Source organism: Suricata suricatta, chromosome 10, assembly GCF_006229205.1.
Source record: "Suricata suricatta isolate VVHF042 chromosome 10, meerkat_22Aug2017_6uvM2_HiC, whole genome shotgun sequence".
Classification (NCBI taxonomy): Eukaryota; Metazoa; Chordata; class Mammalia; order Carnivora; family Herpestidae; genus Suricata; species Suricata suricatta.
The window spans coordinates 84,129,631-84,142,801 of record NC_043709.1 but is presented as its reverse complement, the minus strand read 5'-3'; the positions used below and the strand labels follow the sequence as shown (position 1 = coordinate 84,142,801).

General features: G+C 35.2%; 1 protein-coding gene across 2 annotated transcripts in view; it reads right to left on the bottom strand.

Annotated features, from left to right (window-relative positions):
- Nucleotides 1–13,171, bottom strand: part of ABCC9 (ATP binding cassette subfamily C member 9) — a 126,510-nt gene that overhangs the window by 36,396 nt on the left and 76,943 nt on the right. For both annotated transcript variants that reach the window (XM_029954498.1, XM_029954497.1), the window contains exons 22-28: nt 11,991–12,128; nt 11,553–11,678; nt 7,278–7,374; nt 5,017–5,246; nt 4,202–4,350; nt 3,876–3,945; nt 1,683–1,840 (exon numbers count right to left, since the gene is read on the bottom strand). In XM_029954498.1, the coding sequence (XP_029810358.1) occupies nt 1,683–1,840; nt 3,876–3,945; nt 4,202–4,350; nt 5,017–5,246; nt 7,278–7,374; nt 11,553–11,678; nt 11,991–12,128 (968 nt within the window). The remainder of the gene's footprint in view (nt 1–1,682; nt 1,841–3,875; nt 3,946–4,201; nt 4,351–5,016; nt 5,247–7,277; nt 7,375–11,552; nt 11,679–11,990; nt 12,129–13,171) is intronic.

Below are 13,171 nucleotides of genomic sequence, written 5' to 3'. Positions count from 1 at the left end.
GGATGCAAAACATTAGAGACTATTAAATACTGAAAACGAACGGAGGGTTGAAGGGGGAGGGGGAGGGGGGAAAGTATTGGTGGTGATGGAGGAGGGCACTAGTGGGGAAGAGCACTGGGTGTTGTATGGAAACCAATTTGACAATGCACTATTAAAAAATAAAATAAAAGTGATCATCTCCTCCATATTTTGGTCACTTAATATCAATGCTAACAGATTATTTTTTCTTATAATAAACAGAATTCACAATTACAATTTATAGAAGACTAAGAATTTTTGCCTGGCCTTTGCACTCAATTCGTGTTGTAAATGGGGCAGTAATAAGTCCATATGAATATGTGACTGAAGTAAGACATAATTGTAATATTTAATGGTGAGAAGGCAAGGACAGATTTGGAAACAGTCAGCAGAAATGCAGTAACTAACTTTTTGCCCCTCTTTCAAGCAGCATCCTCAATAGTGCTGGAAGAAATAAAAGAGTCAACTAATGACAAACTTCTCCCTTCTGGTCTGTATTTGCTACAGGGAAATAGGATGATGCTGGGAATGAAAAAACACTATAGACATAATACAGATCTGTAACATTTGAAGGACCCTAACTCATAGCACCTAGGGAGAAACAACTTATGATACACTGAGAGGCTCTTAACTATAATCTTGGCTTTTCTTGTTACATTCCCCAAATTTTCATCATCTTCTTTGCACTCAAGTCCTACTGAATATTTTCACTTTACTGAACAAACCCAATACCTACCTACTTATTCCAGCACTTAATCCACATACAAGGATTACTATGCTTTATATATATGCTTTTTATATATGCTTTATTTTCCTCAGATTCTAAGCCACTCAAGAACAGGGTCTTGTCAGATGGATCTCTTGATCTGCCACATGGCTTACACAAGTATTTTCAACACAATAATGCTTAATAAGTGTTTGAAATAAAGTGATTATTGTAATGATATAAAATTTAGTATACTATTTATAGCAAGACTTCAAAACTAAAATGAAAAATTTAAAACTGGTATTATATTTCATTTAACAATGGTACATCTCAGCAAATGAGAAATCTTATATTAGCAGAAGAATTTAAGATACATGGCTATTTTTATTTATAGTCAGCTGGATACTCAAGTATGTGTTAAATGATTCAATCTGAAAAGTTCCAATCTCTTAAAGTTACAGCTCTTCTATCACACTCAAGGTAATCTACTTTTCAAGTCATCCCCCTGACGTATCTCTTTAACCTTTTTAAATTCTTCTAGTTTTTTACAGAATGTATTTTAGGATTTTACAATATTTTATCCCTTTTTCTCACTTGTGGAATAAAACAATATAAAATCACTTACCCTTCGGAACTATGCTTGATCTTACAAGTTTTCTGTCTATGCTATGTTCAGCAAAAGGACTGTAGAATGAAAAATTTGGCATAGTTTGTGGATTCAAACACAAGAGGTCAAATCCACGTGTTAATATATATCCCGAGCTATGGAAGGCTTACACAGTCAATTACAGAAACAATTGTAACAGATCTCCAAATGAAGCATAATATAGGTTTTATGCTAAAAATACATTGCATTTCCAAATTCCATACCTAAACTTGAAAAACACTACAGTAAACCTAGATCACAGTAAATCAAAATATAGGTTTTTGAAAATGAATATAACTTTATTTTACTTACTTGGAGGCCACTCGAAAGTATTTCTGGATAAAATAAAAGGCGACCCCAAGAGGCACAAGAGCAACCAGGAACACAGGGGTAGCATAAGAAATCATACCAATGGCAGACAGGCAGAGCAGTGTTGAGCGAGTTAGGGACTCCAAAGTCGGAGGGATGTGCTATTAAGAAGGTAGTTTGAAAGGAAAACGATTGAGCTCAAAGAAAATTTTGGTTACAATGCAATAAAATATTCATTTTATATTAATGTTATGTAACTAGTTACAAAGGTAGTATATGAATATTTTCACTGTAAGCAAGTCTTCACTCCAACTTCACTCACTTCCCATAATTTAGTATATTTATCTATTTATCTACCCATCTACTTATTATCAGTCAGGATATTGGTCTATTTATCTTGGGAATTTCAAGTAAATGACACTATACAATAAATCTTATTTGTCCATATGTTCTTGTGTTATTTCACTGTCAAGATAGATTATAAACCCTCCCACATAACAATATACAAATATCTCTCTTTTGAATGGTCGCTACAACTAAAAAACAGCTATTTCTCTCAGGTAAGAAATTGGCATTAATTTTCTGTAACTGCTTACTCATACCCTTTACATGTTTTTGATTGGATTATTTATCTTCCTTTTGATTTTTAGATGCTCTTTTTGGTTATGGATGTTTTCCTCTTGTTTTATATGTTACCAGCTTTTCTTCCACTTAATCTATTATATTTTAAATTTGTCTTTGATGCTTTTAGCTCAATAGAAGTTTAAAATTTTACATAGTCATTTTCTTGAACTTTTTTCCTTATTCAGAGTTATGTGTCTTACATAAAAAGCCCTTTCACACCCCAAAATTCTAAAACTACTCTCCCATATTTTATTTATAGCTTTATGTTTTTATATGGCTATTTTTATTTCTTTGTTTTGTATTTTATGGATAGTTAATTGTCCCAACATCCTTTATCAAAAGAAAAAAAAACAATCCTTTCTTACTGATTCCATGTACCACACTTATCCTATGTTAAGTCTCTCCATATGCTGATATTTCTAAGTTCTCCATTTTGTTCTTTTGATCTACTTGTTTTCTGTGATCACCAGAGTATTTTATTTTTATACTGTTTTTGGGGTATCTGAAATAGAAACTGAAATTCTCTTTCTCTATATAAGATTTTTAGGATTCCTAGGATTGTTGGATCTCTTTTCCTCATATAAGTTTTCTCTCTATTTTTGTTTTTGTCATTATTGTGAATAGAATTTATTTTTCACTTTGTTTTTTTTTACTTGGTGTAGAGAAAGCGACTAAATTTTATTATACATCTTATGCAGATACTCTTCTGAACATTCAAATTGGTTTCTCATTGTAACCATTGTCTTGGACTCTCCAGGTAGCAATCATGACCAAATAAGGTCTGTTTTATCTCTTCTTTTCCCATATTCATTCCTTATGAAGAGTTTTAGATGCATTGTGGCTGACACCAATGAAAACATGAAAAGTTTTCAACATACTTTTAGTCAGCTGTATGCATCAAGCATTCTTTTTCTAAATTGAGGGTAATTTAGGTATTCCTAAGGCAATTTTGAAAAATCAGAAAAGACAAGTGCTAGGTTTGATAGATTCTTTTGTCCAGTTATTCTAAGGAGTCTCTTTTTGGAATGATCTAGTTTTAGAGTTTGAGGACTTTAATTTCAGGACCAATTTCTAGAGGCATAAGTATCTAAAACTAAACTGGGCATCCCTGCAATATTTTCTAAAATGCCACACTATTGCCTCATTCAAAAGCCCATCTAATTGAAGTAAAGGACCTCTAAGATAGCTTGGCATTCTATCCTTTGCTTCTGGAAGACACTCTTTATCAATACTAAACTTTTAAGAACTTTACAATGAATGGAGATACAACACTGACAAAATTATTCCTTTTTTAATAAAAATTGTTAGTTTATTCTTTGTTATTACTCTTTATTTCATGCTGATTCCCTAAGTATTCTCTTTTACACACATAAATTATTTTGAATTAAGGTTTTCCTTTAAGGTTTTATTCTAGAAATCATTTATGCTTATAATATTGATACAAGTATGTATAGGCTTTCATTTAAGTTTTAGGTATCCTCTATGGTTAATAGGAGTCATGATTTATCTTAAATGTTACTTTGCTTATGCTGAAAAATTATTTTTGAATCTAGAAATAACTCAGGCACTTACCTGATCAATGATATTTGTATCAGCTGAGAAGCGATTGAGAATCAGTCCCAAGGGGGTGGTATCAAAGAATCTAGGCAATAAACAACACATTGGAATGTATGATACACATACATTAGAATGTATGATAATGCTAAACTATCTGGAACCTGAGCACTACTAATGGACATCTTGGAGTCAAGTAAATGAGAAGTCCCTATTCATTTGTTCAATGACTGGACAAACTCACTAGAATTTCATGTTTCACTTAACGACGGTTTTTTTTATTTTTTAAATACTATGTTTTTATGATTGTGTGTGGAAGAGTAAGAAATTAGTTACTTTTTTACCTTATTGGTCCAAGAATTATCTTATTGAGGAGATTGTGGTGAAGATTTTTGGCAGCTGTGAGACCCATCCATTCTACAGTGAGAGATGTAACAAGGCAGAGGAAAATACCTGCCCCACAAAGTATGCTAAATCCAGCCACATAGTAGGTCTAAAAAACAACCAACACACAAAAAGGCATTGCTTTTCCTTACTAGAACACCAAATATTGAATCATACAGTATTTTCAACTTCATTATCTTGCATCAATTAAAAAAGTTGAAGGAGAGCAGTTTTTGGAGAACTAAAGACAGTACTGCAACCATAGTCCTAAAGCCAAGTCCCCCACCTACTTCCTTCACTCTCTTCCATGCTTTGCCTACAAGCAGATGAAGCATTAGAGTGTGTTTTCAGGTTTGAAATATTCTTGGCTTTCAACACTATAGATCTTTTCCTTCCTATCCCTAATCTCAAAATGACCAGCTAATATATTGGCATAGGTAGTTAAAACGAATATCATCAAAAACACAACAAAAGTCTCGTGTATAAGTTACACACGTGTGTGCGTGCACACACATGTATCATGTGCATATCTCCCCTAATCCAAATCCAAACATTACCATGAAATGTCTCATAATAAGCTTTAAAACACAAAAATTATCATAATAAACTCCATTTTGACAGTTCATTCTATTTCAGGTCCTGTCCTAATTAACTTACTAAATCATTACAAAAATCCTATGACATTTAGGCTACTAATATCAAACTAAATAAAAGGGTATCACTGTTAATCTCAGCATTTATTTCTTTGATGATTTTAAAACAGAATTCACTATACCTGATCAGCTTTTCCAGTATTATTTATACTGTACTCTGAAGTCCATGTGGCCAGCCAGTAGTCTATAGCCACAATGACTGAATGTTTCAAAAGCTTAGAAAAAATCATCAGAAAGAGTAAGAAGAATCCTCCAGAAGTAAGATACCGCCAGCAGGTTTTCCATGGCATTTTAGTCCTGAGCCTCATTACAGTGGACATATTATCATCCTCATCTTCCTCCTCTTCTTCCTCTGGAAATAAAATATTATTTTAAGCTTTACTCAGTCACCAGGTAGATAGAATTTGTATTATCCCACAAAAAAACATACAAAAATATCCCTCCAATTCCCAGAAATACAAATGTTAGTCTTCGAAATTTTAAATTCTCTTAGCAGGGAAAAACTTCATTTAAAAATGGTGAAGAATGAATGAATGAATGAATGAACAAAACAATAAACATTTGTATCTGGATAAGATAATTTGCCAATTTATTACACAAACTGACCAAAGTGTAGACTAGAAGTTTACAAGGTTATTGAAAGCATTGTGATGACAATAAAACCACAGGTCTTTTGTAAAACTTCACTAGAAGAAAATAGACTCTGAAATTTGTGGATAGCCCAAGAGGGCATAATCTATGGTCTCTATGGCCCATTTTAGATGCGGTCGTGGAGGAGCATGAGCAAGAAGAAACCTTCCAGAGGGCAAAGGCAGAGGACAGAAGACAGTAGGCAGGGACTTCCTCTCAGATGTTTAAACCACCTGGCAACTCCAAGATGGCTCTTCTAAGAACACACTCCATTATGAAGACAGGGAATTTTGACATTTTCTGATCGGCAAAATGTGATTATTTGTGTGGTCCAGGGACTGTGTGCATTTCCCATCCTTTCCTTTTCCAAAGACCATTTCATTGCAGTTGTCCAGTTATATACTCCACTAGATATTGAGCAGGTAGTGGGTAGGAAAGATAGATAACCTGTCTTTGATTTATAGGTTATCAGACCACAGAGATCTAAAAATGGACACTATGGGAAGACTGAACATCACCAAAGATCCTAATATTTTGAGCTGGATGTAGTAAATGAATAGAACTCAGATCATCTGTTTTTTGGTAGAGGTAGATTCAATGCCTGGTGGCTGGAATGGACATACTGACCAGGACCAAGAATAGCAATTTCATGGGAAACATGTGCCATATTGGACATTTGAATATGCATTTCTTCATTTAGTCCGTAAGGCAGTAGTATTATCTCCTTTTATCCCTGAGAGAACGGATTAACACAAGAAGCCCAGGTTACAGCATCCAGCCATATATTCACCCCTGGAACACTGGAGAGAGTAAGAGGGCATGACTCCACGTTTAGGGTGCATTAGAAATAACTGGTTTAAAATTCTAGAGCCCGATGTCTGTTTATAGCACCAGACGTTATTTAAAAATATTTTTAAATTTAAGGAATTGATGGTGCAAATTCATTTGTTCATTCATTTATTCTCTCCTTGAGTATTTGCTGAAATTCTAAATAGTTCTCATCTGAAATGTAAAGGTAGCACATTTTGGTGCTCTTTGGCCTGAAATTACAATTTTCTCTGTTTTGTAATTGGCTTGCAGAAATGCAGTCTTAAGCAAAAACTGTATAGGAAACATGAAGTATAGTGTATTTATTTACCTTAAGGACTTAAATGTGATTAGTCTTATAAACTTCTTGGCAACAAATGTCAAGGCAATGTGGTTATTTCATTTCATTCCTCAATTTTTCAGGAACTCATTTTTTTTTTCTCTACTGTCCCTAAATAGATCCAGAACACTGAAACATAACAAATGGCTTTTGTGGAATTCTCTTATTCTTCATTGCTGTATAGTCATGAAAACTCCACGAAGACTTACAGAATGATTCAAATATAAGGATTTCAAAATTGTATTTTTTTCACATTCTCCATTTATTGTTTATTTCTGAAAGACTGACATTTTATTAATAACTTGATTTGCCCATTCTACTAGACCTTTCCAGCTTATATGAACAAGGGCTTTTTCCTTTCAGCTCTCTCACACAGCACAAACATGCTGAAGACAGACTTAGAAACCACTCATGATGCCTGCTGATGGATTGTGTACACCTTTCCTTTGCTCCTTTTCTTTTCATTTTCAGTATTACATATTTGGTTTCGCTCTTTCCCCCCTGCAAAGTGGCTCGGTATTCTTCACGGCCACAATCGTGCTTCAATTGTCAAGGTAAAACAGTCATGTTCCACTTAAATGTTTCAGATAGAAGAGAAAGATCTACCTTCATCTTCATCCTCCATTTGGGCTTTGGCCTCTCGCGAATACATGGCTCTTCGGAGGGTTTTCCTCTCTAAGGTTGTTTGGTCAGCTTCCATGTCCTACAGCAAATATTGTGCTATCATTCAAGAAGCTCACAACCACAGGAAGATTCTGACGTACCAGTCAGGAACCCACACGTACCAATCGTTAGTTACCTTTGTCAGTCTCCATAGGAGAGCTACAACTCCTACCATAGGAGTACTTGTAAGTACTTTGTAACGCTTCAGAGCTCAGAGGTGATGGGCAGTAAGAAGGCAGGAAAAGTAGCAACAACACAATGGAACTGACCCCAGGCACAGGGATACCTCATCCCACCTTAAAGCACAATTCCACCAGTGCCACTTCTTCTGTCTTTATATCACTTTCAGATCCCCCTGTAGTTCTCTAACTAAAGATTTATCCATGGTAATAGATATATTCCTTTAAAAATGCATGCAGTTCTAGACTGGTTTAAGTACTATCACTCATCCCCTCTTATTATAAATTATTAGTCAGAATGAGTTTCTTTAGCATCTCACTAAGATACCTGCACAAAAGAAAAGGACTTTATTTTTTAATTTTTTAAAAAATTTATTTTTGATATAGAGAGAGACAGAGCATGAGAGGGGGAGGGGCAGGGAGAGGAGATACAGAACCGGAAGCAGGCTCCAGGCTCTGAGCTAGCTGTCAGCACAGAGCCTGACGCAGGGCTCGAACCCACATGTGAGATCTGACCTGAGCCAAAGTCGGAGGCTTAACCGACTGAGCCACCCAGGTGCCCCAAGAAAAGGACTTTATTAGGCACTGGAGGAAGGTAGGTAATTTTGAAGCAAATAAAAAATTAGGGTCCTTAGGTGCCTAGAAGTTTAGGAGAAAGCTGTAGGAGGGGGAAATATACAGAAAGAGAAAGGAAAAGTGCCCTGAACAAACTTTGTGAATTTTTCACTGTTGCTTAAGACTTGTTCTCTGCTCAAAAAAGGGAGGAGAATTTCATTTTCTGCACTCTTGCACCTCTAACACCCGCATCCCTGTGGCTTTGGAATGGGAGTAGTGATATCTGTTCTGATACATTGTGGGTGAAATCAGCTGCTGCGGGACAGCTTGGTAAACCATATCCTTGTTTCTACGGGAAAATGCATTCTGAGTCCCAAAAAACTGACCCACAGACTTTTGGAATCTGTGGTAAATCAGGGCCTTTCTGTATGTGTTCTTCACACACACACAATTGCAGTTTGTCACATCAATAAACCAATAAGCCCTTAGTGATCAGTCTCTAGGTAGTGATCATTGTTGCTTTTGTTTTGGCCTCTTACATAGAATACTTGCTAGAAGGCTCTATTGCTTCCGGATTCTTGATTAAAAAAGAATGAAAACTAAATTGTCTCTTGTATAGTGGTTTTTTTTTTCAGAGACAATGTCATATCAGCTTTAAATTTGCCTAATGATATGATAACTAGTGCTTGTACATGAGATTAAACACAAAATTAAAGAGGACTTGATCCTTCAGTGTAACGTAATCAAATTGGGAAATAGAAGATTTGGTTCTTGTTCAACTCTCCATGCTATGTGAGCAACAGATTTAACATCTCAGAATCTTAAAAAAAACTTTACTCATTTCTCTTATAAGTGAATGCTCGTATTAAGTTCATTACAAGTAAGTATTTTAAATTATGTTGATATTTGGCTTAAGTATATGTGAATTTAGTTTCATTTGTCTAATAAATATTTATCAAATGCCTGTTAAGGATTGGATCGAGGTGAGGGCTGGAGTCTGGGGGAGGAAACATCAAATGATGGTAGATTATTTTGCTTAATATCATTATAAAGTTAATGGTTGTCATCCAAGCTAGAATTTTTAATACTATTTAAGTCAGCTAAAAGTGTTATCTCCTCTGTCTTGTAGTTTTCATTGCTATCCTTTTAACTTATTCTTTGGTTTCCTCCTTACCCCTTATTAAGCTGACAGTTCTGTCCAAAGCCCAGTGACAGGATCCTTTGTTTCGCCACCCTTCTCTGCTTGCTTGATCTGCTTTGGCGCTAGGTTAGTCTTTCTCAACCTTGGCACTACTGACGTTTTGGCCAGACCCCTCTTTGTTGTGGGGGCTGCACTGTAGGATGCTAAGCAGCAACCCTGTCTTCTACCCCCTAGATACCAGTAGCACCTGCCCCTCAGCTGTGACAACCAAAACATTTTTAAATGTTGGCAAGTGTCCCCCAGAAAGCAAACTGGACCCTGGTCGAGAACCAGTGCTTCAGGCAAACACTAGATCCTGCCACACAACAAAGTGAACAAGAGACTGTTTTCCCCACCGTGTGACTCTCCCTGCTTTGGGATGAATTTCAGGTCCTGCCCTTCCCTAGGTGGCAATAACCACCCTCTATCACCAGGTGAGGATTCTGGACAAGTGCACGCTTTGCTGGCTTTTACTGACCACTGTTCAACTGCACAACTGCATCTGCTCTGTCCACACACTAACTTGCTCCATATCTCTGCCAGCTGATTTATAACTCTGTAATGTGTCTTTAATAGAGCTATGCTATCTCAAGTGATCACTTCATTTCTAAATACAACCTAATGGACTTTCTTCCTGGCTTGTTTAATAGTCAGTATTACTATAAAATCATGCCAACAAATTTCTTCCTTTCTTTTTGTTCCAGATCTTTTTTCCAAAGTAAACCATACGTGGTCACACTCCTTAAGTTTATGTCATATTCTTTTGTCCCTGGCATCTAGGTCACTATGAAAAAATGTCATTTGGAGCCATCCCAGTCAGTTCATAATCAAGTTTCTCACAGTATAATAGCTGAGTGGGCTCTTGCTGATTGTACTTTATATATATTTTAGATGAATATCTTCACTGCAATGGTTCTGTGGTATTTCCAATTCTACTTAAGAATATAAGATATAAGATATAAGATATTTATATCTTTTTTCCCATAGGTAATTTGTTTTTGAGATTTTGGCAAATCCAGAGAAGACAGAAATGCTAGGGTCTGTCTGACTTTTTAGCTTCCTCTGTCTATGCAAACATAGCTTCTTTTATTGTTTTGTAGAATAAGGCATTTTAATCTCTTGATATTCTCAGAAACTTGCTGATATAAAATTTTCATTTTATAATGCTCATTCCTGGGCAGGAGCACCCAGTTCTGGACACTTCCTAGGCTCAACTGAAAAACCACTTCAAAAATTTACTCATATAATTTATAATCTCACCTTTCAACTACAAGTTGTTCTTTCATTGCACTCAGTCTGGTTTCTGACTCTGTTACCACCTCAATCGATGTACTATTACATCATACATAACACTGTACTGGAATTACATTGACTATGGACTTGGGTTTCAATCCAGCTAGTACCACTTATACGTACTATACAACTTAGAAGTAATGTAACCTATCTGGGCTTCAGTTTATCTCATCTCTAAAAGTGAGATCATATTTTCTTTACTTATTTTCTGTATTTTATTTGCTTTTTTCTGAAAATTTGTGAAAATTAAGTGAGATTGTGTCAAAAAGTCTTTGTAGACTTGAAAAAGAGCACTGGGTGTTGTATATAAGCCAATTTGACAAATTCTATTAAAAAACTAAAAAGGAAAATTAAACAGAAAAAAAGAAACCAAAAAAAAAAAAGAAAAGAAAAAAGAAAATCTACATCAATGTAAAAGTTAATTGCTGTTTCCTCCTTAACACCTTCTGCAAGTCCCAGCCCTATTCCAGGCATGCTTGACAATTTTACCCACAGTTCACTGCTCTGCCTTCTTTCAAAATCATCTTTGATTTTGTTTTGATCACTACCCTCCATTTGCAGGTGATGACTAAAAATATCCTCATGTTACAGATGAAGAAAATGAGATACACAGAAGGAAAAATAAGATAAAATAATCATATACCATGCTTTAGAAAATTGTCTTTTTTTAACCACATAATTTTAATCTGGTTCAAATTCAAATCAAATTCCTCTAAAAACCTGAGATTATGTCATCCAAAAATATCATTAGAATTTTATGGTTTCCAGAAAAGAATTTCATAGTTTCAAAGTGGCCTATTTATTATATACATTACTAATTATACACACACACATACCCCCCCCCACACACACATATATACACACACAATTACTTTGGGTTTCAAATGAGGACCTTTAGATTATCAAATATTAAATAGTAATACATCTTTAAAAGAAATTTTAATAATTATACAGTATATTTATGACTCTTCTGAAGTGGACTCTGAATTCTTCGGAACTATGAGCAATTACCTTTTCTAATTCTTGATCTTGCCTATTCATAAGTGTTTTCCAGTGTTCATAAAGCTCAACATCTTTGGTTTGAATGTCCTTCAAAGTCCCTTCTCTCAGTACACTTCCATCCTTCATGGCTATGATCTAAACAAAGCACATGTTAGTAGAACTTTGACAAAAAACCCTAATTGGACAAATGAATTACATTGATCTCAGACAGCATTTCTTAATGTACCTATTTATTGATATGACTATAATATTAAAATTAATGACATTTCTTTTCTTTTTTTCCTATTTAATTTAATTAATTTATTTATTTTCAATTTACACACAAGTTAGTGTATAGTGCAACAATGATCAGGCCCATTTAGACCTTCCCCCATTCCCACAACCCTCCCAGCAACCCTCTGTTTGTTCTCTATATTTAAGTGAATGACATTTCTTTTAAATTCTTACCCAGTCAGCATGTGTTAGATACTGTAATTTGTGAGTCACAAGAACAAGTGTCCTTTTGTCATCTTGGAGAAATTTCAAAATCCCTTCCTGCATTAAATGATCACTCAAATGAATGTCCAGGGCAGAGAATGGATCATCCTAAAACCAGTAAAATGGAAAGAATATGAAACATTGTCTATATTCTGGATGTAACTCAATTCCCCTAGAAAGTAGAAATATAAATAACTAAGAGCAAATTATTCTTAATATCAAATTTATAGAAAAACAGATTGTGTATGTTTAAATTGTTGGGAAATAGTTATTATTTATTAATTTTAAATCAATAAATAAATTAAAAATGAAGCTTTTATTTTCTCTTTCACCTTAAAAATTATTCAAAAACTAAATAACAATATCCAAAGTGGTTTCAATTATTGTATGTAGAATCTTCAAGCTCAAAAAAATAACATTTCTTGACAACCTTTAGAAATAGACCAAACAGGGGTACCTAGGTGGCTCAGTTGGTTGAGTGTCTGACTCTCGAATTCAGCCCAGGTCATGATCTTGCAGTTTGTGGGATTGAGGTGCACATAGGACTCAATGCTAACAGCATAGAACCTGCTTGGGACTCTCTCTCTCCCTCTCTCTTTCTCTTCTTCCCTGACTCACATATACTTTCTCCCTTTCTCTCAAAATAAATAAATAAACTTAAAAAAACAAGCCAAAAACACACAATTGATCAAACAAAGAAAAAATAATTCTGGTAGCTGAAATTTAGACAATAAAAATAGGCATAGACTCTAGACCAAGATGGCAACATAGGAGGCTCCTAAATTTCTCTCCTCCCATGGATGCTCAGACTAGCAGCTACACACACAGAGCAATTCCCTCTGAGACAAATCCAGAAACTAGCTGAGTGTTTCTGCACATTGGAAAACTGAGAAAATACACTATTTAAAAGATAGTTAATGCTGAGACATTCTCACCACAAACCTTACAATCTGTGCAGACCATACAATGCGAGGGAACCCCCAAGTCCCACCTTCACTCTGAGGAGTGAAGCGCTTGGGACCACACATCTAGTGTCCCAACTTTTATGGCTGCTCTCCAAGGGGCAGGCCCCCAAATCACTTAGCTTTGAAAGCCACTGGGGCTTGCATTGATAAGTCTCACAGAAATAGAGGAAACAAAAAAGCAGTTGT